General features: G+C 37.0%; 1 protein-coding gene across 4 annotated transcripts in view; it reads right to left on the reverse strand.

The window, feature by feature from the left end:
* Positions 1–20265: 20265 nt before the first annotated feature.
* Positions 20266–22434, reverse strand: part of SALL3 (spalt like transcription factor 3) — an 18081-nt gene continuing 15912 nt past the window's right edge. For all 4 annotated transcript variants that reach the window (XM_018553009.1, XM_018553006.1, XM_018553007.1 and 1 more), the window contains one exon: positions 20266–21562. In XM_018553009.1, coding sequence (XP_018408511.1) covers positions 21131–21562 — 432 coding nt within the window. In that variant the 3' untranslated portion in view covers positions 20266–21130. The remainder of the gene's footprint in view (positions 21563–22434) is intronic.

Below are 22434 nucleotides of genomic sequence, written 5' to 3' on the forward strand. Positions count from 1 at the left end.
TTACTTAGGTAGGATTAAGTTCCTCTTTAACATCATTGAGCCAGGCTGGGACTACATGCATAGACGGTAACAATTAACACAGCCAAAGTTTGCAGAGGAACTGTGGAAGGTCTTCAAGATCCTTGGAACAACCTACCAGGCAAGTAGAAACTTAATTCAAATGTACCTGAGATAGTGGGGTTGATTTACTAACCTTATAAACACACCACGAACGTGTATACACCTCTGCAGTGTGTTCCCTCCCAGCATGATCTATGGGTGGAATCTAAACACCTTTGTAATGTGTACACACCCAGCAGGTGTGTTGTGCAAAGCCCTGAAGGAATTCCAAGGTGATGTTGGGTAAATTAGCTCTATGTTGTGTTGCTTGCGTTGATGAATGCAAGGAATGTAAAGGCATGAGCTAACCATTTTTGTCTAAACTGTGAAGCAGCATTATATATGCATCATGTGCATGATTTTTCCATATATGGCATTAGTGGAAATATGCTTTTAGAGACTTTTTGGTTGATAAATACGTTTTGCTCTGTGAAAATCACACACACCTGGTGTGTGTGTGTGTGTTTAGGTTAGTAAATCACCCCCAGTGTCTTCTGTTTTTAAGGCAAAGGGTGATCACCCTAAATATAGGCTTTTTGTTTTTGTTTTTTTTATTGCAGTGATTAAAAAAAGTATATAATCATGAATGGTGACATTGACATGCAAGCACAATAATATGACTTAAAGAAGAAGCATTGGTCCAAAATTCTGGTTGCTGTATTCATATACGGCATTTGAAAGGTTTTTGTACTCTATTCCGCTGTCATCATTATTCATTAACGATTGGTCCTCAGGGATTCTCTACAGACTCAAATGTGTTCTTATAATATTAACTGCAAACATTATTATAAATAAATTATTAATTACAATATATTTACATCTCTGAGTTGAATAGTTCCATTCAATCAGATTGTTAAACTTGCCAGCTGGTCTAGTTCTATTAAAGCAGATAAAACCGATGACCTTATTTTGGTTTAGAGAGGGTAACACATTTTATTGATTAATCATATGTTCATAACACCACTTCCCATAAAATGTACTTCCATCTCACTGACTTGTGGTGACTGACTGGTGTCAGTTTCATTAAACCCCTCTTGTCTTGAACTTTCTGGGTTTGGTTTGACTTGACATGAAACACCTGGGTTGGACAACTAAGATGAAGAGGACAACTAACAAAAAAGTAAGATTCTGTGCTCCTATACAGCAGCTGAATATGCCTGCTACATGTACATTTGGTGTACATTGCTGGCATATGCTTTTTTAAAAATACCTCTTCAAAGGTGGAAATGAGCTTTAAATGGAGTAAGTGATCTCATTTCCATCACAAATAGCTACCGTAATGATGTATCAGACAGTTGCAATGCATCAGAGAAGACATACTAAACATGCAATGAATGGAAAACTTTAAACTATTCCTGGGTCTGGCAAAGGACAATACACAGTTCTTATGAAAAATAAAGTAGAAATGTCATTGCAGACACGATTTAACTTTCCTTCTGTCCCAGAATTGTCTTATTTGATGTTGTGTAATAGGTGGTCTTAAATTTGCACGCATCAGCATATAATATTTCTTAATGAAAGTATGTTTTCTTAAATCCCAGTTAAACTCTCTGTGTAGCCCTTTCACTGTCAGAGATTTTTTTATTTTAATTTGGAGTTTAAAAATTTTTTATTTGATTTATATTTAATTTTTCTTTAACTTAACTTTATAGCCGCTTTAAAGCTGATAGCCCCCTATGTGATAGCGTATTGCCGATGACGGGTGCTATTCAAGTAGACATCCTTGTCACCTATGGACCTCAATGAAACTGATATAGCAAAGATTGTTCTTTATCAGCTTTTTCCCCAGCCACAGTGGCCAGGAATGACAGCTCAGAAACTGAATGTGACAAAATCCTTGTCGCTTCCATGATCATTGACGGGATGTTTGCTTATCTCCCTCTACGCTTCACATCGCCAACTGCCATGGCTGTCCCAGGCCCACAGGAGGGACAGCAGAGCCCAGGATGGCAGGGGGCCAGAATGTAGGAAGAGAGAAGAAGCTTTTTTTATGCATGTTTTAATTGATTTATAAAATCAGAAATAATCAAATGTTATTGTAAGCAATGTGTAAATGTAACACTTACAAGAGATCAAAGTACTGCCCTGACAATGCCTTCCTCTGCTTTTCTCTCCAGAAGGACAGCACCATCTTTGTTAAGGCACAGTCTAAGCTCAACCTCTACTTTCTGGACTAAAATGCTGGCTCAGAAATGACAGAATCATGTAAAACCTGCTCCTGTGCATTTTGCAGCTGTGTTCACAAATGTCTGACATAAATAAGCCCCTACTCTTGCCTTGTGTCCTGTTACAATGTTGCATTCTGGAAATGTTTCCTCCTACCCAGACTCGTGACATCATCTCAGGTTAGTCAAAGTCACTTGCCTTGAACGTTTGATGATAAAATGCAATTTAAAAAAAATAAAGGTATGCTGATACTGTATGTTCTGACAAGTCAAGAATTTATGCATGCACATTTGTAAAGTTACTGAAAGGTCCACTTTAAGTCTGGCCCACACTGTGGAAGAATCACTCCCAAAGAAAACTATACAAATAAATTATAATGAAAATAAAAATGGTTATAGGTTTTTTTTTGGGGGGGGGGGAGGGGTGAAAGGGTTGAGATTTATTTTAACAGTTATGTTGTGCTGCATTCTTAATCAATAATTATTAATACTCCTTTAAGGATGTCAATGTAGGCTGTGTATCATCTATCATAATTTTCACCTTCAAATTCTTTAGACATAACCACTACCATATTGCTGTGACCTGTGGATTTTTCCTGTGGCATTTTTATGAAGAGCAGTAAGTGTACTGTTTGAAATGGAATACCTGTGTTATTTTACAGCAGGAAAGAAATACACAAGGCAATCTTAAAGTGGACCCTAAAGATCCAGAAGATTGTATTATTTTTTCTTTTTCCAATTCGCTGTTGATTTATCAGAGAAAATTTAGGGTCTTTCTGACCATTTTGTGAGCTGCGCTGCTCTCCATTTCTATCTACTACCCAAGTGCCATAGAAAAAACTTAGTATAATTGACACTGTAAACCTGTCAAAGGCATAGAAGGTCATGGGAAATGTCAGCAATGATATAAATGACTAGCTGTGCTTGACTTTAACTTGTGTGCACCAGCACAGAACGTATAGTGCTAAATAAAAAAGGATCATAATGTAATATCCAAGCATAAAACACACCGAAGACAACAAATAGCATATTACTGTATTGATATAGTATACTCTGGGTGATTGTAGCACATGGCTTTTTTTTGCAGTGAGCAGCAGAGTGTATCAGCTATTCAGCAACTGTAGTCAGAAAATGTTTTTACATCAATCCAACAAATATACAGTTGTATTATATTAGCAATGCATGCATATGGTAGTACGTGTAAAAAAACATGAAAGTTTAGCCTCCTGGCTATTCAGTGCATGGTTTGGTCAGTTCCCAATCTCAGCCTGTTCCTAGCTCAGACTGAATCACACTCCCCAGCCTCTCACTACACCACTATATACAGTACATCTTTCTTTTTATTTCATATCCTCTATTTACAGTAATTACAGCTTTCAAGACTTTTAAAAAAATTCTAGCTGTCAGTTTGAAGGAATTTTAACCCATGTATTCTTCTGCATTAGTTCCCAGAGGTGTAACTAGCTTACGAAGATGAAGCTGCTTCTAAGAGCTCTGCAATCCTTAAGCAGGGTATACACTGAATGAATTTTGAACTAAATTAATTTCAGAACATTTGATCGACTTTCTAATAGTTAAAGTGGTTAAGTCGATGATCACAGTGAAGAAAAAATTCGAAGGAGCTTGTTGGAAAGCTTTTCTTGATCGAATGAAATTCTGACAGTGAATGTGGTTTTCGTTCAGGGAAACTTAATTCCTTCCAAAATCAAATGTTAAATTAGCCTAATTTTAAACCAGGTAAAATTTTGATTTCTGATAAAATGAAAATATTAACTGTAAGGTAATTAAGCAAATATAGAAAGGGGTATTGGAAAAGGTAAAGAAATATGACTGTAAAATATCACAAACATTCTGTATAAATTCAGAGTTTGCAATGTAAATAGATTGGGGAAATGTTTGTGGTTTTAAATATTGTAATAAATATGTTGGTTTAATGTGTGTGTGTGTGTGTGTGTGGGGAGGGGGTTGTGGTGTATGTATTCCTTTTCCCCCTGCTGTCTTTCCTCCTCCTTGTCCCCAGTAAGGGTCGAAACATGTTAGAGGGAGTATCCTGGGTGCAGTATCTGTGCTTGTGTTGAACAATAAAGTTGATTTTACTCTTTGGAAGTAGTGTGCAGCTGAAGAACTTTGCTGAATAATGTAACTGGCTTGTAGGGCACTGTTTCTCTTACCTTATGGAGTACCTCCTACCACAAGAGCTTGAAAGGATTGAGACCTGGCGACTGAATCAGCCAGTCTATTAAAGCCAGTACTTTGGCTTTTGGTTTCTTCACCAAATAGATTTCATAACTTAAAAAAGTAAGCTTCAGATCATTGTCTTCCATTATGCAATTCGTACAATTTAGGATGCTGACCGCATGGAATGGCATGCTTGATTTGAAATTGAAATGTATTTTAATACCCATATATCTAATGACACTTCAGCACTTCAGAGTATTTAGTGTGCTTCATGAGATACATTCAGTAGTACATTTAGTAGTGTATATATATCACAAAACAAAGTTGGCGCTCAGTGGTTTCTTACATGTCATGTTTTGAGGGTGGTAAATTCCTGCCATGCCTTTCAATGTTACATTTGTCAGAAATATGGAGAACATATTTTAACAAGCACATTAAATTGACTGGGTTAAAATTTGAGCCATGTGGTGTGCAAGCAAAGGTTGTGATGACCAATTGAGCAAAGGTATATGACACCTACGTAGGTATTACTTGCAAATGCACCCTTGGGCATATTTATTAAATAATGTGTACACATCCCAAAGTGAGAAATACTAATAGTAGATAGATAGATAAAGTAGAAGAAATCAGCATTCAAACAAACCTTTAATTCATACTTTATTGGTTAAAAATTAAAAAAATGTGGAGATATTGTCAGCAATAATATTGCCAGACATCATTTCATGGCGTTCCACCTTAGTTTGTCAACCCTGCACTTTTCACCAATAAAAGCATGACCTGCAAATGTTTTCATTCCCTTGAGCACATTGACAGTGATTAAGCCTACATTTCGCCTTGCTCTGTGTAAATAAACTATATTGTAACAGAAAACTTCACTCAAACTAATTTTTAACCTTACGCTTACAGCAAATTAAAGTTCAGCATTGTCTCTATTTAGTGCAAAAAAGCACTAGACATAATCACTGCAATGTATTCCCTAAAAGAGCAGTGATTGTCTTGATCAACATTGCTGAAAATGAATTCTGCTCTCAAGATCATAGAGGAAAGAGAAAAACTGTTTATGAGGCTCTTGTGCCAAGCTGAGGAAGGACAAAATGAAGAATTGTGTCTGTAATAAGGTCTGAATTAGCATTCTACATTCCCAAATGATTGAAGCTAGTAAAATGATTAATTTTCTGCTGCATAAAAGGTAATTGTGAATAGACAAATTGATTACTCTTTAACTGCTGCCATAGGAGAGGTTCACATGTTCAGAGCCAGTGATCCTTTCTTCAGGATGGCATGGGATTTGGTCCTACATTAAAGGTTTATTTATTAATTCATTTATTGAGATGCAGAATTTAAAGTTACAGTGTAAAGACAATTTTCTAGCAGGTGTAATATGTGTGCAGCATAAAGCTGTCATTTTATGATTACCACACACCTCAAGAGTTATCACAATAGCTAAAATATGGAAACAAGTGCCAGATAGGATCATTTTCTATTGATCGAACACAATATCAAAATGCAAAGTATTAAGAATAATATATATAAAACTCTAAAGGCAAAGTGTGCTAACTATAGTAAACAATTCAAAAACATAAGTCACAGTCCAACCCATGTGAACTGAATAAATGTGTAAGCTGCTTGATTACTTGACACAATTGAGACTTACCTAAATCACTGTAGGCTGCCATGACCCACCTCCCAGGATGGTGCTGCATCTGGTCAGGCACAACATGGTATGCCATTCACTGTGGTAACACTGCTTCCAGGGATTAGGGAATGTTAACCTCCAGCCTTGGATGTCTTTGACAGATAGCATCCATCCTGACAGGCTCTCTTTATAGCAGTAGTTGATGTATTTAGTATGGTAATAAGTGAATATCAACAAACTAACAAACCAAGTAAACCAATGTTTCTCAAATGTACTATATTTTTGTTGTTTTCCACGCACTTATGTTTTAAAGAGTGTGTAAACCCAAAGCTTTGGCATCATGCTTCACTGTATACAGTTTTGCCAGTCAAATTGCTTTTGTAAATCTGTTGCAAAGTTGCCTTACTGGAGATCCTGCCCGTAACATCACTTACTGTTGCAGACTGACACCACTAACAGTTGGCCATTGGACTGCCCATCAGGTCTATCAGGCAACACAACAGCCAACTGAAGAAGCTCACATGGCAGGCTGACAACACTGTCTGTTAATTGCAAAGCATTGACTTAGCATTGTCAGCCTGCAACATAAATACTTTTACTGGCAGAATCTCCAGATAAGAAACTTTGCAACAATTTCATTAAAAAAATTTGCTCAGGAGCAACGTATACAGTAAAGCATGATGCCAAAAACACTGAAAAATAGATTTAGGGTTTTCATACAGTTGAAAATAGCAAACAATATCTCAGAAAGTATATTCTGTAGAATTTATTTACTTAAATATAAAATGATTATACTCGGTTTAATGTGTCTGGCCGGAGTAGCCCGGTGCTGCTGCTTAAAGTGGACCTTTCCCTAGTTTTATTAAAAATCACATCAGCATGCAGCTCTGCATGTTGATATGAATGCATCTTCCATTCATTAGTCAAACAAACCTATTTTGCTTTTACTTACAATTACTGTTTTTCCACGTCCTGGTCCTCTTAAGCATTAGTGATGTAATGTGCCTAAGAGATGTGTCCTGGGAAAATTACACCGGCAGAGCATTGCTGAGAAATCTCATCTGTAATCTCACAGGACCTCAGGGAAAGCCATTTTTCCCCCTGAGATGGTGTGCATCGTCACGTGTCCTAGTCACATATGCCTGAGTTCCAGGAAGTAAAGGGAGATGGATTAATCTGTCCTTAGTAACAAAAAAAATGGCCACCATGAGAAGAATGGGAAGGAAAAGAAAAATAAGGTATTCAAAAAAATACAAAGCCAGCAATTATCTAGAAGTATCTGTTCGTAGATTGCTATTATTAAACATTTTTAAAGGTGTTTTTGTTGTCATTTGAAAGATAAGGGTAATGTTCCCCTTTAACCCCTTCATGACTGAGCTTGTTTTTAGTCTCTGTTCATTAATGACTGACGCACTTTTTACATTTTTGCTGTGTGATTCTTCCACGGCAGTAATATACTTTCTTACTAAGTGCACCCACATACAGTATATTAAATATTATTTTTTAGAGGACATATAGTGCTATATATTTATTTCACACATGTGTGCCTATTGCATCACTTAGGATATAAAATCTAAAACAATTAGGAAAAAACTTAAAGAAAAAACGTCTTCTAATGTTTTGAATATTATTATTTTTTAGAAAAAAATGCATTAAAATCAAATCATTTATTTGTCCTTTATTTGGAAACTTCTCACATCCCTCTTTCTGTGTTCTGTGTTCTGTGTTCCTGTAAATTCTGTATCCTGATTACCCGTTACTGACCCGGCTTGGACTACGCTCTAGCCTAATCTGGCGTTTAGAAGCGGCAGCTGTCACCCATTCAAGTTATTGATCAGGTGACAGCAGCTGCATATAAATGCCTGCATACCGCCTCTAATGGTATGTGATATGATTACATTTGGTTAGGAATCAGTCACTCTCTCTGGACTCCTCGATTGTGCATCCAGGGAAAGTGTATTCTAACTGCATGTAATAATATCACATATCATCACATGAGGTGGGCAGGCGTTTAAATGCAGCTGCTGTCACCTGATCATTAACTTGAATGGCTAGGTAGAGATGTAAAGAACTAATACATAACAATAATTTAAAAAAAACTGACCAAATTCTCTTTACTTGTTATGAAGCCTGACTGCATAACAATAATAAAAAGCATGAGTTAAACTGTGCTTTAATAACATATTAAATAATTTCTTTTGTTTGTATACAATACTGTACTGTGTATTTTTCTAATAGGGTCTTTTATGCTCCACTGGCAGTGGAAACAAATAGTACTTTCCTCCCTAATTATTTTTGGATATTGATTGAGCTCTAGTCAGTGGAATAAAGTAGTGGATATGACAGCATATAAACAATCAATACAATTAGACAAGCATGTAATGTTAATTTTAACGGCACAAATTATGCAGAATCATTCTATGGAATTAATCCTTTTCCGTGAGATTTAACTTAGTACAAGTGATGGAAACATGCTGAAGGGAATTTATCAGGGTGTTACAGACAGATTAATTTGCCTATCTAACACAAATCTGGTTGTCTCTCATTAGCAAAGCATATGTGAGTTTTTGTTCGTCTTTAACCCCTTCGTGACTGACGACGTACAGTGTACGTCGCCAGCATCGGGGCTGTTTAAACAGACTCCCGGCGACTTTTGCTGCCGACTTTAACCTATACTATTTCCAACCCACTTAAGCTGAAAGCACTTAGGACAAGGGACGAGCCCACCTGAACCTTTGGCTGATAATAGTGGTGGTATCACTGAGCTATTCTCCCAATGTTTATGACATATGACCTGATATGGTTAAATACAGTTTGGGCTTAAAAACAGGCAAATGGATTACACATTAATGGGTACTCCACTAGGGAAGTCAGAAATGGAAAAAGATTTGGGGTTCATACCGGTAGTAGACAACAGATTGAATAATAGCATGCAATGCCAGGCTGTAGCAAACAAAGCTAGCAGAGTACTGTCTTGTATTGTAAAGGGAATGTACTGTAGAGACAAATCAATTATTTTGCCACTTTATAGATCACTGGTTCGGCCTCATCTTGAGTACGCGGCTCAGTTTTGTTCGCCGTTCCACAGAAAGAATGTCATGGAGCTGGAGATAGTCCAGAGAAGGGCAACAAAACTCATTAAGGGGTTGGAGGACCAAAGCTATGAGACTAAGTTGCTAAATTTAGACTTGTTCACGCTACAAGTGAGGCGATTAAGAGGGGACATGATTTTAATGTACAAAATGTTTAGTGGTGATGGCAACATAAGCAATAAACCTTTTACAGTAAACTCCCTAACAAAGACTAGAGGCCACCACCGAAAATTGGTGGAGAAAAGATTTAACCACAAGAGCATAGGGGCTTTTTTCAGTCGGAGTGGTTAGATTTTGGAACTCTCTGCCACAAGCAGTGGTATCAGCTGAGAGTATTGAATCATTCAAAAATCAATTAGATACCTTCCTCGGAGATCATAACATAAAGGAGTACAGGTACTCTTAAAACCTAGGACCAAACAGGGCCTCGTATACACACATGCACACACTTACACATGAAGGTTGGACTTGATGGACTTATGTCTTTATTCAACCTCAAATACTATGTAACTATGTAACACATTGCTTGCAACTTCAAAAGAAAATATTTTCATTAGGGTGAATCTGACATTCACCATGTTATAAAAAGAATGCCCATTATTGCCCATTGAAGAACAGATTTAGATGAATGACAATGAATGCTGCTTGATCCGGGGAATGTTATAGCAAATAATAATGCAGTCAATTTTCTGGTAATTGAATGGTGAATTTTACATAACCCCCTTTTAAAATATCCCCCCATATTTTTTATCATAGCAATGTGAGGGTCAGGGTGAGGGGCATAAAAATCACTGCTTTAGAAACTGTGAAGGGACAAAGTGTTCAATAAGGGTGCATACTGATACAATTTTACATGTATGTACATTAGAACTTTATTTGTAACAAATGTATATATTTTTAAAAATGGTTATGTGTGTATCCATTTGCTACATGTAATCCCTCCTAGAATACATCACACATTAGAGCCTTCTTAAAACAGAAGATACTTGCAGGTCTTACTTACATCACAAAACTAAAAAATAAGTTTATTTTTTATTTTAGGATAGCAGACAGAGCCATGCAAATAATTTCCTTATGCCCCAGGCCAAATGTGCCAATCATAGGCTTACAGCACAGATACAACTAATATTTTACAGCTATTTCTTCCATACTCCATACAGCTGTTTGTTGGCAATTATAACGGCAATGCATTGAAAGCATGGTTTCTATGGAGCAGAGTGTGTTATACTTTCTTACTGGAATGTACAGCATGTAACACTTAACTCTGTGTCAGGTTTTCAGGTGCCTGTTTAAAATGTAGTTACTGTTGCACCATAAAGCACATTTACATACAGATCCTTTGTTTTTATGCAAATATGTCCTGAGTACAGTAGAGGTCCACAAACCAGACTCATCCTGGGTTCCATCCGTATTGCATGTGTTGTTTTCATTACCATCTGTACCTTTTTTTTTTTTTTTTTTACACATTTAATGGATTTTTCATTTAATGAGAGGCATTATTGCACAAATCAGCATGTGTTTTTATCACTTTTTTCCTTTATTTAAAACATATTTTGACTGTACAAATCAACTCACAAAGGTTGTGACACTAGTTATCACTCCTTGATATACTGCTAGCTTCAGGCTGGAGAAAACCGTGTTTTATTGAAGTGTCTACTGAGAAAAGCTGGAAAGGATAATGATTCAGGAAAAAATGAATGTGTTTCATGATAAAAAAAAAGCATGATTTAATGCTCTTTGTTTAAAACTTAACATCTTTAGAAAAAAATGCCATGAGATAAAATAACGAACAGAGTTCAAATAACTAATCATAGTGAACTGTCCCCTCTGTATTTAGATACCCTCTTGAAGCCAAAATGGGTGCTCTGAGACATTTACCAAAGTAAAGCATGTACTTCTCTATTGTTTGTGACAAGCAAACCCCTTCAGTGATGGGAGGCCTGCCTTAAAGCCCAATTCCACCTTTGCAGATGTATTTTTAAAAGACATATGCCATCAATGTACACTAACTGTACATGGAGCGGGCATATGCAGTCGATGTATATGAAAAGTAAAACTTAAATTTGTTGTTAGCTTTCCTCCTAATATCTGCATAAAAATTTCTACAGCTGTGAAATAAATGTGTGTTATCTCCCCCCCCCCCTGTGCTTTGTGTACCCCCACCGGACAGTGTATTGTGTTTAAAGGCAGAGCTGGTGTTTAGTGATTGTGTTACAAGGGGTGACAGGGAGGGGGCAGCTCATTACAGTCTGGTTACAATCCATGTACCCATTGCACTCTTGACCGCTCGTCCAACAAAGTATCCTGGGTGCTCAGTAGTCGACGGATGGCCACCGTCAAAGTAATGCAAAAAGATATGGACACCGGCACTCCAACAGCAAGTAGAATACGTCTATTTATTGACGTACATACAAAGCAGTGTAACACACTTAGTGCGATGTTTCGGGGTCACAGAAGAACCCCTTCATCAGGCAAAACAAGTGAGACACTCTGGTGTCTGACTGATTTTCCTGTGTTGAAAATGTTGAATTTTTAGGCTTCAGGCCTAATAAAACCTTCATTATAAAATGAAGAAAGCCTGCAATGTGAGTCATGAAAATGTGCACATGTATACATCATTACTGCACCTCTTCATTACCACAATAAATGCTAATCACTTACAAAGGTGGAAATTGACTTTAAGCTTTCTGTTGGGTGATGGGAGCTGACCTGAACTGCACCTCAGAAAGGGTCAGGGCTTTTGGGAGTAAAGCTTTTAGGGGCTTCTGTAAATGATTTAAAGTGATATTAAAGTCAAAAGGTATTTAAGCTATTTGAAATGCTGGACTTACAAGAGATGCTGCTTCTTGATGTTTAAATGTTTTAGCTTCCTGCAGAATCAGCTGGTCCCGTGACCACTGGCCCTGATATCCTGTTTTAGGGTGACTTCTTTCCCTTGCAGGGTACTATGGAACCACCCTTGTGAGTGTTAGTAAACTGTGTGTGTCTCCACAAACACACAGGTACAGCAAGGCAAACCACTCCTAGCAAAACACATCTAGTAGATGGACAGCTGGATACTGCTCTGTCCCTTATGATCATGAACTAGACAGGAGTTTTCAAAGCATTGGTTTAACCACCTCCCGTCCATGGCTGTTCGTGAACGGCCGGATGGGAGTCTTGTAGGAGCGGGAGGGTGTCTTAATACGTCCTGCCCCTCCCCCCGCTCATGTGCGGCACTCAGCACGCACACGAGTGGGGAAACTGTCAGCATGTAAACAGCCAGTTGATCGCTCAGTTCTCAATCTATAGAGCCGATGTGTGACAGTTGCAGTGTCACATGTCGACGCTAACTATAGGGAGGAGTGCATTTCATTCTCCCCATAGTTTTCCCTTAACTTGATATTCTTATGCAAACTTACGCTTGAGTACCAAGTGCCTTTTTAAATGGTAGTGGTAATGTATGTGTTTGTCCTGATGAGTGTTAATTCTACAGCGCTGGTTGTAACAACCACGGTCCAGTACTTCTGGATTAGAGGCTGTTTACATAGCAAAGTAAATAAAGTTAAGATGTGTTTACTTCGATTGCACAATTTTGTACAAGGTAAATAAAAAACAAGATTTTTTTTGCATGCAATTGGATGATTAGAATAAACAAAGCTTCATCTCATTCACTTAACTAAGTGAGCATTCACTTTACAAAGTGAACATGCTGTCCTTTTAGTAAATTAACCCAATGCTTTTACATTCTCTTCCAATGGAAAGTGAGCATTCAAGCAATTAAATAATTTTTAGGTGAATTGTAAAAAAAAATACAAATCATTTAAAATGATAAAAACAATTGATGACCCATTTTTTTAAACATATATTGCACTTACATGATACCATTTTATACAGGCTTTGTTTATCATACTGTATATTGGGGTAAGCTTTGGTCTCTGCTTAAAATAAATAAAAGCTGCTCTGGGAAAAACTTCAGGAAGGTGCATTTTTCAGATTTTGTACATTCTTCCTAACTAATAAAACAAAAAAAATATGTGTATCCAAATCTACTAGTAAAACAGAACCTCAACTCTCCCCCAAAAAACATGTATAATAAATAAGAATAGACTACAAATGTTAAAATGTATAAATTAAGAAACCGATACACCTCTAAAACGAAAAAAGGGGGTGAAAGTGGGGGAAAGGCTCTGGGACTGAAGTGGTTCAAAGAACCATTCTACTAGAGGTATATGACACACAATACACATGCATGAATGCATGCTATACAGTGTGAAACACCTGGTGGTATGAAAGTTTAAAACTGAATCTAGTGAAAACAGTGAAAGATAGAATTTCTCCATCTTAAACACTAAGTCCGCATTCACACCTGTGTGTTCTGGGAACACGTGTCACGTTCGCGCATGGACATTTGTGCGTGTTCGTGTGCTGCATTTGACATATGTCGGGGCCTGAAAGCATGACAAATGCGACAAAAAAGCTCAAAGGAAAAAACTTGTGTCCTCTTGACCGCATTTGGGGTGCCATTAGCAATTAATAGCAATACAAGGGCGTTTGGCAGCTTTCTGTCTAAGTGCACCAGAGCGTGTGATTTTGTGCACGTTTGGCGCGCGTTCACGGAACACGCAGGTGTGAATACAGGCTTAGGAGTTGTGTAATACTAGCCAGTAAGAACTGTCTCTTAAGTGCAATTTGACAGAAATTGACTATCTCAAACAAAGACAAGACTCAGTGGTACCTTTGTCTTCATCCATCCAACAATTCCACACAATGGTAAGTAGAACTTTATGAAAAATATGGAGTTTTGCTAAAAACTTTTTTCTAGTTGTCAACAAAAGAGGTTTCACATCCTTGCAGCACCTAGTGACAACATTCACCGACAAAACTTCCATTTCCACTTAACAAAATGTAAGTTGCATGCAAAAATATTACCTTTTCTGACAAACTCATTGAGAAGCAAAAACCCAAATGAAGGCTATACTACCTGTTCAAATAACATATTATCGTGAGAATGGAAAATGGAGCAGATCAAATCTGGAGCAGTTGTCCATAGTAACCAATCAGCAGCTTTTTTTCAGTTTGCCTGGTTAAGATTTGAAAAAGAAAGAGAGAAGATGATTGGTTGCCATGCACAGCTGCTACAGATTTTGTCTGCTCCAGTTTTGAAAAATTCCCTCCAATGTTTTTCTTTTAGACAAAAGGTTTAAACTACATTGACAAAAGCTGACCATTGTCAGTAGAATAGTTTGCCCCAACTGTCACTTTTGCTGGAAAATTAAAATAAGGGCACATAACTAAAAAAAAAAAATCATATTCTGCTATTATTAAGATATGAATCCAATTTAGTTAGCAGAATATACATTTTTTTGCAGTGTTCCTTTAACAAAAACTGGGTATAGAACTCCAATTTAATAACGAAATACAATATGGTCATGGGTCCCATTTATGTCTATGCTCATAGTGCAGACCACAAGGTAGGTGTAATTAGGCTCTTATATTTTCCCCTTAAAACACACATTAAACTTAAATGCATAGATGTGAACCAGCTACATAGGAAAGAATGTGATTTCTATTTAGACTGCATTTTTATGCAGTGATATTCATCTTTTTTACTCTGGGAAAATGAACAAGTTTAAATTGGCTTTTAAAGTGACCCTGTGGTTCAGGCTATGGACATTTACCTATTTACTTATTCTTAATAAGAGTAAATTAGCTATACAGCTTTAAATTCAAGAATAACAAGAACCCTTGCAGTGGGGCTACCCCTGCACTGCAAGGGATAAGTGCTCATTTTGGTCTAGGGTCTTAAAAAAGATATTCTCACCCAATCCTCTGTCCCACCTGGCTGCTAGACCGGTCACAGCAGCCTCTTCTCCCTCAGGCTCTGTCAGTCTAATATGACTCGTGACGTCATAACATTTATACAGTCTATTAGATTTGAAGACCTCGAGGGGCATCCCATAGCCGGAGCGGGTGAGTGTATCTATTTTATTTTAGATCCTAGATCAAAACAAGCACTTAACCCTTCCAGTGCAGGGGTAGCCCCACTGCATGGGTTATTTTTTAACTGCCCAGAGTTCTTCTTTAACCTCTGCAGTGCTGGTTTTGTCTTGGGGTGAAAATAAATCAAATATACTCACCCAATCCTCGGTTCTGCCTGGTTTCTAGATCAGTCACCACAGCCTCTACTCCTCTGGGCATCAGCGGTCTTAGGAACCATGCCATCATCTTGTCTAATGAAGGTCCATTAGATGTGAGTATGCCGAGGGACAACCAAAGTCGGAGCACAGGGAGAGAGGTGAGCGGCCCTGCTGCAGGACCGAGGTTCAATTGAGTATATCTTTTTATTTTGGCCTGTAGATCAAAATGAGAACTTAACCCTTGCAGTGCAGGGGTAGTCCCATTGCATGGGTTAATTTAAAAAAAACCTGGAATTCTTCTTTAAAGGAACACTGTCAACTTACCTATTCAGGGCAATACTGCAGTGTAATTGCAAAGCAGCCAACACTGGAGGTGGTACCAGCTGTAAACACCAAAGGAACAGGAACAGGACCCCCTCTAATCTCTGAAGCTGCAGGAACTGTGGAGGTTAATATCAGAAGCACTGATTGTGTCATTTTCTCACCAGCTCAGCTCACTTTGCCCCACTTTCCCAATGGTGAATTGGCAACCTCCCAGCTTTTTAATATCTAATGTAAACACAGAGCAAATGCTCTGGGGATGGGGGAGAGGGAGGGGGGGCAGAGTGGTCTGAACTGCTTAGGGAGCCAATGTGAATCACTTTAGTACCTCTGCTGTGATCTTTTGAGGATGCTTTTCTGCACAGTACCTGCAGCTACAGAGGTCAGTGTGGGCATTCATCTTTACATCATACTGACATTACAGCTTACAAAGACAAATAGGAGATGACATGCTTGGGAGCAGTGATGACGACACGCTGGTCTTTTTTTTCATTTTATCTACTTCTATGACTTTTACAAATGTGGTAATCCCATAAACATAAGTTTTGTTGATTTACCTTATACAAGTAAAATGTAAAACTAAATTTAGAGAGTTTTACAAGGTGCTTTTTTTTTAGCTAACTTGACAAAAGAGCTGGTGGTAACTTGTGTGACACATGCTGCTAGAAAAAATAAAAAAAAATAGGCTCAGCTCAAAGAGCTAACACACCAGGATAAGTATACTAATTTTCCAAAAAAGTGGCAGTTATTTTCAATTGAGTCCAATGAAATCTGAAAATTACAGTCACATGGCTAAAAAAAGTGAAGTATCTGACTGGTTACTATATAAAAGATAGAACTTTCTTTCATATTCATTAAAGTGTATCTAAGCCCAAGATATACATAGTGCAGCTTATCAGTCCTTAAGTGTGGTGGCTGGTTTTCTTTATTTTTACATGGTGACCTAGTAATACACGTCCTGTCCTTGTGTTAAAACACTCATTCACTGTATCTACGGAGAAGTAGTGTTGTCACCATAGGAAAAGAAGTGTTTTAGGACAAAAGATTAAAAAAACCCTCTATAGCATAGGGGTAAGTGTTCTGTAGTCCACAGAGGTGGCTGGGAACAATGCTAACTAATAGCAGCCAGCAGAGGCACAGGAAGTTATCAGCTGACAAGATTTCTGGAAGGATCAACAGGTATTTTTTGCACTTATCGAACAAATGTAACAAAGCTTTTTCAATGGAATATTTAACAGACTAAAAGGAAGCAAGCAGTTCAATGTTTGGGTTTACATACACTTTAACTGAGACTTACCTGTATTTTAGTACTAAGGCTTAATTCCCAAAGCTAACACACCAGAAGAACAATTCTTATGTTCCAAAGGGTGACAACTTTATTTAAGATGACAGTCACATGGCTAAAATATTGATCCTTATACTTATATTGAAGCTCTGTGAACTGACCCTGTATTATTTTAAGAAGGCCCCCCTGGTTTACTTTTAGGGAGGTAGCGTTCCTTCTTTTTATATATAAACTCCAGAATTAGCATCACTGGTATGTAAGGTCTTCTTATCCAGGTTTCTTAGACGCTTCTGGGTTTTCTCAGTTCCAAATGTTTGCAGGCCTATACATGAAACATGGTTCTCCAATTCAAACACAGTTACACATGACAGGCCTTAGAGCAGTCCATAGGTGGCTCCCTTTGAGCTTATCCTGTCAACACAAGGACAAGTCCCTTCTTACTAGGAAGAGACCATGGGTGAATGAACCATCACCCACTCCTTATCTCAGGACACAGAGCAAACTCTAGGCATAGCAACCCTCACTGCCCAGAGTCTACTTCATTTTCTTCAGCCCAAGATAATACAAGAATGTCCAGTCAGGTTTGGCATCTTTTTTGTAAAACAGCTTTACTGAACAAAAATTGTTTTTATAATGTTGCAGTGTGGAATAAAACAAAAAAAAATTCCATCTTAGTGATACATTATGCAGACAAGTTTGTAAATACTGATCTTGCAAGTACACAAGTGCTCAGGTAGAGCACCAACTCACTGTTGCATAATCCCATTTTCAGTCCCATTGGAGGGGGGAAAACTAAGTCTGCTCTACGGGTCGAGCACAATGCCTAACTGCACCCACCTCCCCTTTTATGTCCTATCAGGCTAGACGAGACTGACAGACTACTCTCCTGGCAACAGAAAGACAAGACCTTTAAAAAGGGCCCTACAGGTATGCTCACGCAAAACAGGAAAGTTTTAAGGCCATGTGCACAATACATATGGTTTACTACATGATGTAAGTATAACATAATACTAGCTACATGGGTTTTGCTTCATAGACCCAGTTCTTTTACAGGGAAAGTAAGATAACATAGAAATGCTCTCTTAATCTGGTCTAGGTTTTTGCTGGTCACAGGATGGCTAGGCTGGTATGCCTGTGATGCATAGAGTTGAATGAGAATGTTATTTTGTGACATTTCAATAAAGTTAAAAAGTAAACAGTGTGATGTGTTGTAATAATACATTGTACCACCAACCACAATGCACATCAGCATGCACGCATTATGTGGTGCATGGCGCATGCAGGCTGGGAAATACAAGCCCTAAGTGTTCACTTTGTAAAGTGTATGTTCTCTTTGCAGAATGAACACTAGTTAAAAAAAAGGCGAGGCTATGTTCACTGTAATTATTCAATTATGTGCAGCGGAATTTAAATTAAAACACTTAAAACGTTAAAAAAATTTAAGTAAACACAAATGTTCCTTATTTCTTAACATTCACTTTGCAAAGTCAACATTAACCTTGCTACATGAACAGCCTCTATCCCTTTAGTAAAGCAACCTCGGTGCTGTTAGGTGAAGATCTCCTCAGGATTGCAGCCATAAATGCACAAGAATGACAAGTTCTCATCTGACCCTAGCTCTATGTTGATTATTACAATAAACCACCTCTTGATTTTGTCAGTCTATATTTATCAAAAAGGTGAAGTGCAGAATTTTCACTGACAAACAAAGGATTCAACTATGAAAACTATTAATTATCAGGCATACTGACTTCAGATGGCTTTACTCTTTATGAATTAGCATAATGCTTATATCCTTGGGCTATTACAGAATTTAAGGGACACAGTTCACAAACAAAATTCCATCCTGCAGTTTATTCAGTTTCATATCACAGAGAATAGGCTAAACTAAGACATTCATTAGGTTCAAGCCAGCAAGATGGAATAGAAATCTTAGTTTCAAGGCCCACAGGATTCATGGTGTTTACCTTTTCGTAGTGTTGCGGTACAAAAATATTTATATCTTTCTCCACACTAGAGGCTTTGGCCCAACTTTGAATTGATAACGGCTATATCTGGTATTATCACGCAGCAGTCCTCTTATGTACAATAATGAACAATCCCTGCTTAAATAATAGACATCCTTCATTAAGTAGATTTTACATTACCCTTAAATCTTTAGAAGAAAAAAAACAGCTTGGACAAATAATAAACAAAACACTCTAAGGACAACTATAATTGGCCACACATTTACCCTTTCCAGACTTTTTTTTTACAGTTAACTGACTTAAAAAGATATATTAGATACTATTTCCATTTGTGTAAAATGTAATTTGTTTCTATAATTATTAAGTGCAAATTTTATTTTTGTCACAATTGGATTTTCTTTTTTTGTTTTTTAGCGTACAGTAAACAGTGTGGAATGTATTTCTGAAATTTGAAGGCAACTAATGTTTTAGGTACAAAATATTACTGGAGTTTACTTTATTGTTTTATCTATACAGCATTTGCTTGTAGAAAATAAAATGTATTTCACTATAACACCAGGAGGCTATTTTAATCAAAGGAGTAAGTTTTACTTCCTCAGTGAACATGCTTTAAAAATTCAGTTATGTGCAGGGTATTTTTTTGCCTGCACATCATTAAGTGTTTCAGATTCTGTGGACCAAAGTAAAAATGACCCCTTTGGTAAATAACCCCCCTAATCTTTAATGCCCCTTCAATAGACTTTTGTTTAATACATATAAATGAGGTAGCACTTACAACATTTTCTGCTCCCACTTCTGCCATGCTATAATGTAAAACCTTTCTGAGGTTACTCCACCTCAGATAATGTAAAAAATATTATGGAATGAACAATTAATGTTAAATATAGAGAGGATTCAGTTGTTCTTTGCTAATATTGACTATTGAACTAGTTCTGTTAACAATATAAAAGGCAAAATGGGCACAAATACTCAAAATGCTTTTAAAATTGATTTTCAAGTGTGCTTCATTGTCTGTTTGTCGTCTTGGTTCCACAGAAATTGAGCACATGGGATTTAGACTTAGCATGGAAATTTTTAGACTGCTGAATTAATGTTAAAAACTGCTGTTCCCTCATTGGTTATTTTTGTTTATGAACAATTGAACTTCTTTTTTTGCTTTTTCCTCAAATGCTCTGCTATATAGGCAAAACCAGACTGTACTTGTCAACAGAAACTGACAATGGAAATAATAATGGGAAAACTATAACACATTTTTTAACATGTTTTGATGTATTTTACTTCATTTGCCTTTTACCATATTAACTGATTTTAAATAGTTTACATATTATTTTTTATTCTAGACAAACTTGTACAAAATTCTAAAAGTGCAGTCATATAAATTAAGAGTTTGCAAGCACATTATACAAACATTACCCTTTATTGTACAGTGAAGTTAACATGGAGATTTTTTTTATTATTCACAGTTTCCTATGGTGTGAATACTTTAGAGTGAAAAAAAAGTTTGTAAGTGGATTTTCAACCATTGAACTATTTCTCCACACAACATTTTCTCGTTTATATTGAACAACTTTCCACATAGCAGCTACAAATATTTAAATAAAAGGATTTGTTACAGATACTCGCACAGGTAAAGCATGCTATCTTCCCAAATAAAATGTCACAATGTTGTCTGCATTGGAATAAACATCACTGGCTTATAGCAAACAAAACTTGCTAATAAAAAGGGCACAGATTTGGTTGTACCTTGCTGTACAAAATTTAATTTAATGTTGGGCTTGTTTCCTCTTGAGTACCCGCATAATGTTATTATAAATACTACCGACAAGGATACTGTAATAATACACAGTATTTGGACATACTAAATTGAATATTTAGTACTGAATTAGAATCTTTACAAAGAAACTTCAAGTTTATTTTAAATCTGAACAAAACCGGCAAATATTTTGGAGTCATTTTTTAAGTTGAATCTTTTCTTATGTAAGGAAAACATAACTGTGTAGCCTGAACCAGCTTGTTATTCAACAATTTCAGTAACCTTAAATGGGGATAAAAGTCCATTCCAGTCATTTAAAAGGATCAAAGAAAGTACCATGCACAGTCCTGCAAAAACATCTCTTCTGCAACCACAAGGTAGTGCGTTTTTGGGAAGGGGACAGTATGTTTTGAATTAGGACACTGTGATAAATGTTCAAAAATCTGTACATTAAATAGTACAACACTTGATAAGTGGCTTAAGTCTTCCTTTTTATCTCTCCTTTGTGACAGCATTCAGTTTATGCCAATTTCCTTGTTCTCCTCAATAAACCTTGTGAATGGTCGATTTACAATCGAGTCAGTGCCCACTTTGTCCATACTAATGATAGGGGGGCTGCTGCCAGTACGTGCTCGGTCCATTCCACTAGACAGGTTGCCTAATGGTGGGATTGCAGTTCCACCCAAGCTGACTGGGAGCTGGGGAATGCCTCCGTTCTGTATAACAGAAATCTCATTGTTTTTCATAGCCAGCCCATTTGTGATAGCAGCAGCATATTGGTTCCAAAAGCTAGGGTCAACATTCATCGCTCGAGCTGCCAAATCCTTTTGAAACATCTCAGAAAACTTCAGTGCATCTCCACCTAGCAAAGCCATAGGGTTTTCTACTGAAAGTCTACGGCCACGTCGTGCAGGGGCATTATTCCACATGTGAGTCCCCATATGGACCTATATATGTTAAAAAGAAAGGAAATAAAATAAAACATATGCATTTAAGTATATTCAGCATTGTAATAACAATATGGTACATGTTCACATGTGCAGTAAATATTTATAAAGCAATCAAAGTTATACAGCAGAGTGCAACAAGGTGAAATCTTCCAACTTATGATGCCTTTTGTGGGTAGTGCCCCCCCTCCCAAAAAAAAAAAAGTGTGCTGCTACACAATTATAAATACTGGTATCACCATCGGGATTTGTTGGAATCCGCAAGATGATATTGCTGCTTAGTAAATGTAGCTTATCGTCTTCTTACCCATTATTCAGATTTGCAGCTTCCATACTGTTCATTTTATATGGAACATTATTTTGGATTGGAAAAATAGAGCTGTCAATTGTTCTAAAATATCTATGTGAGGCCTACAATTACATCTTGCAGGTGCACAAAATAATAAAGCCAAGCATTATTATATGTCTACTGCTGAACTTCCTTTTCTATACAGATATATTGCAAAAACAAAAGAACATACAGTAGCAGGCAGCACAAACAAAGAACATTTATGTAAAGCAAAATATTTTCTCTTTTCTAAACCTTCAGAAAAAGAGCGCAAGACATGCCATGGCTTGTTCAATATCCAGATGGCCGAGGAATCGTGCCTTGTACCTAGAGGGAGTTGGCAGTGTTGATGAACTCTGTGTATCTAAATCCCATAAATATTTCATTCACCAACAGTAAAAATAATAATTTAGCATAAACACATAAGCAAGTTTAATTTAAACCTAATTCCTACTAAATGTATCTACCTGAAAAGATTTTCTTATTTGAAAAATTATATTGTATAATGTTAAAATAATACAAAATATGCATACATTATGGGGGC

The sequence above is a fragment of the Nanorana parkeri genome, unplaced genomic scaffold, assembly GCF_000935625.1.
Source record: "Nanorana parkeri isolate BGI_ZX_2015 unplaced genomic scaffold, ASM93562v1 scaffold105, whole genome shotgun sequence".
Classification (NCBI taxonomy): Eukaryota; Metazoa; Chordata; class Amphibia; order Anura; family Dicroglossidae; genus Nanorana; species Nanorana parkeri.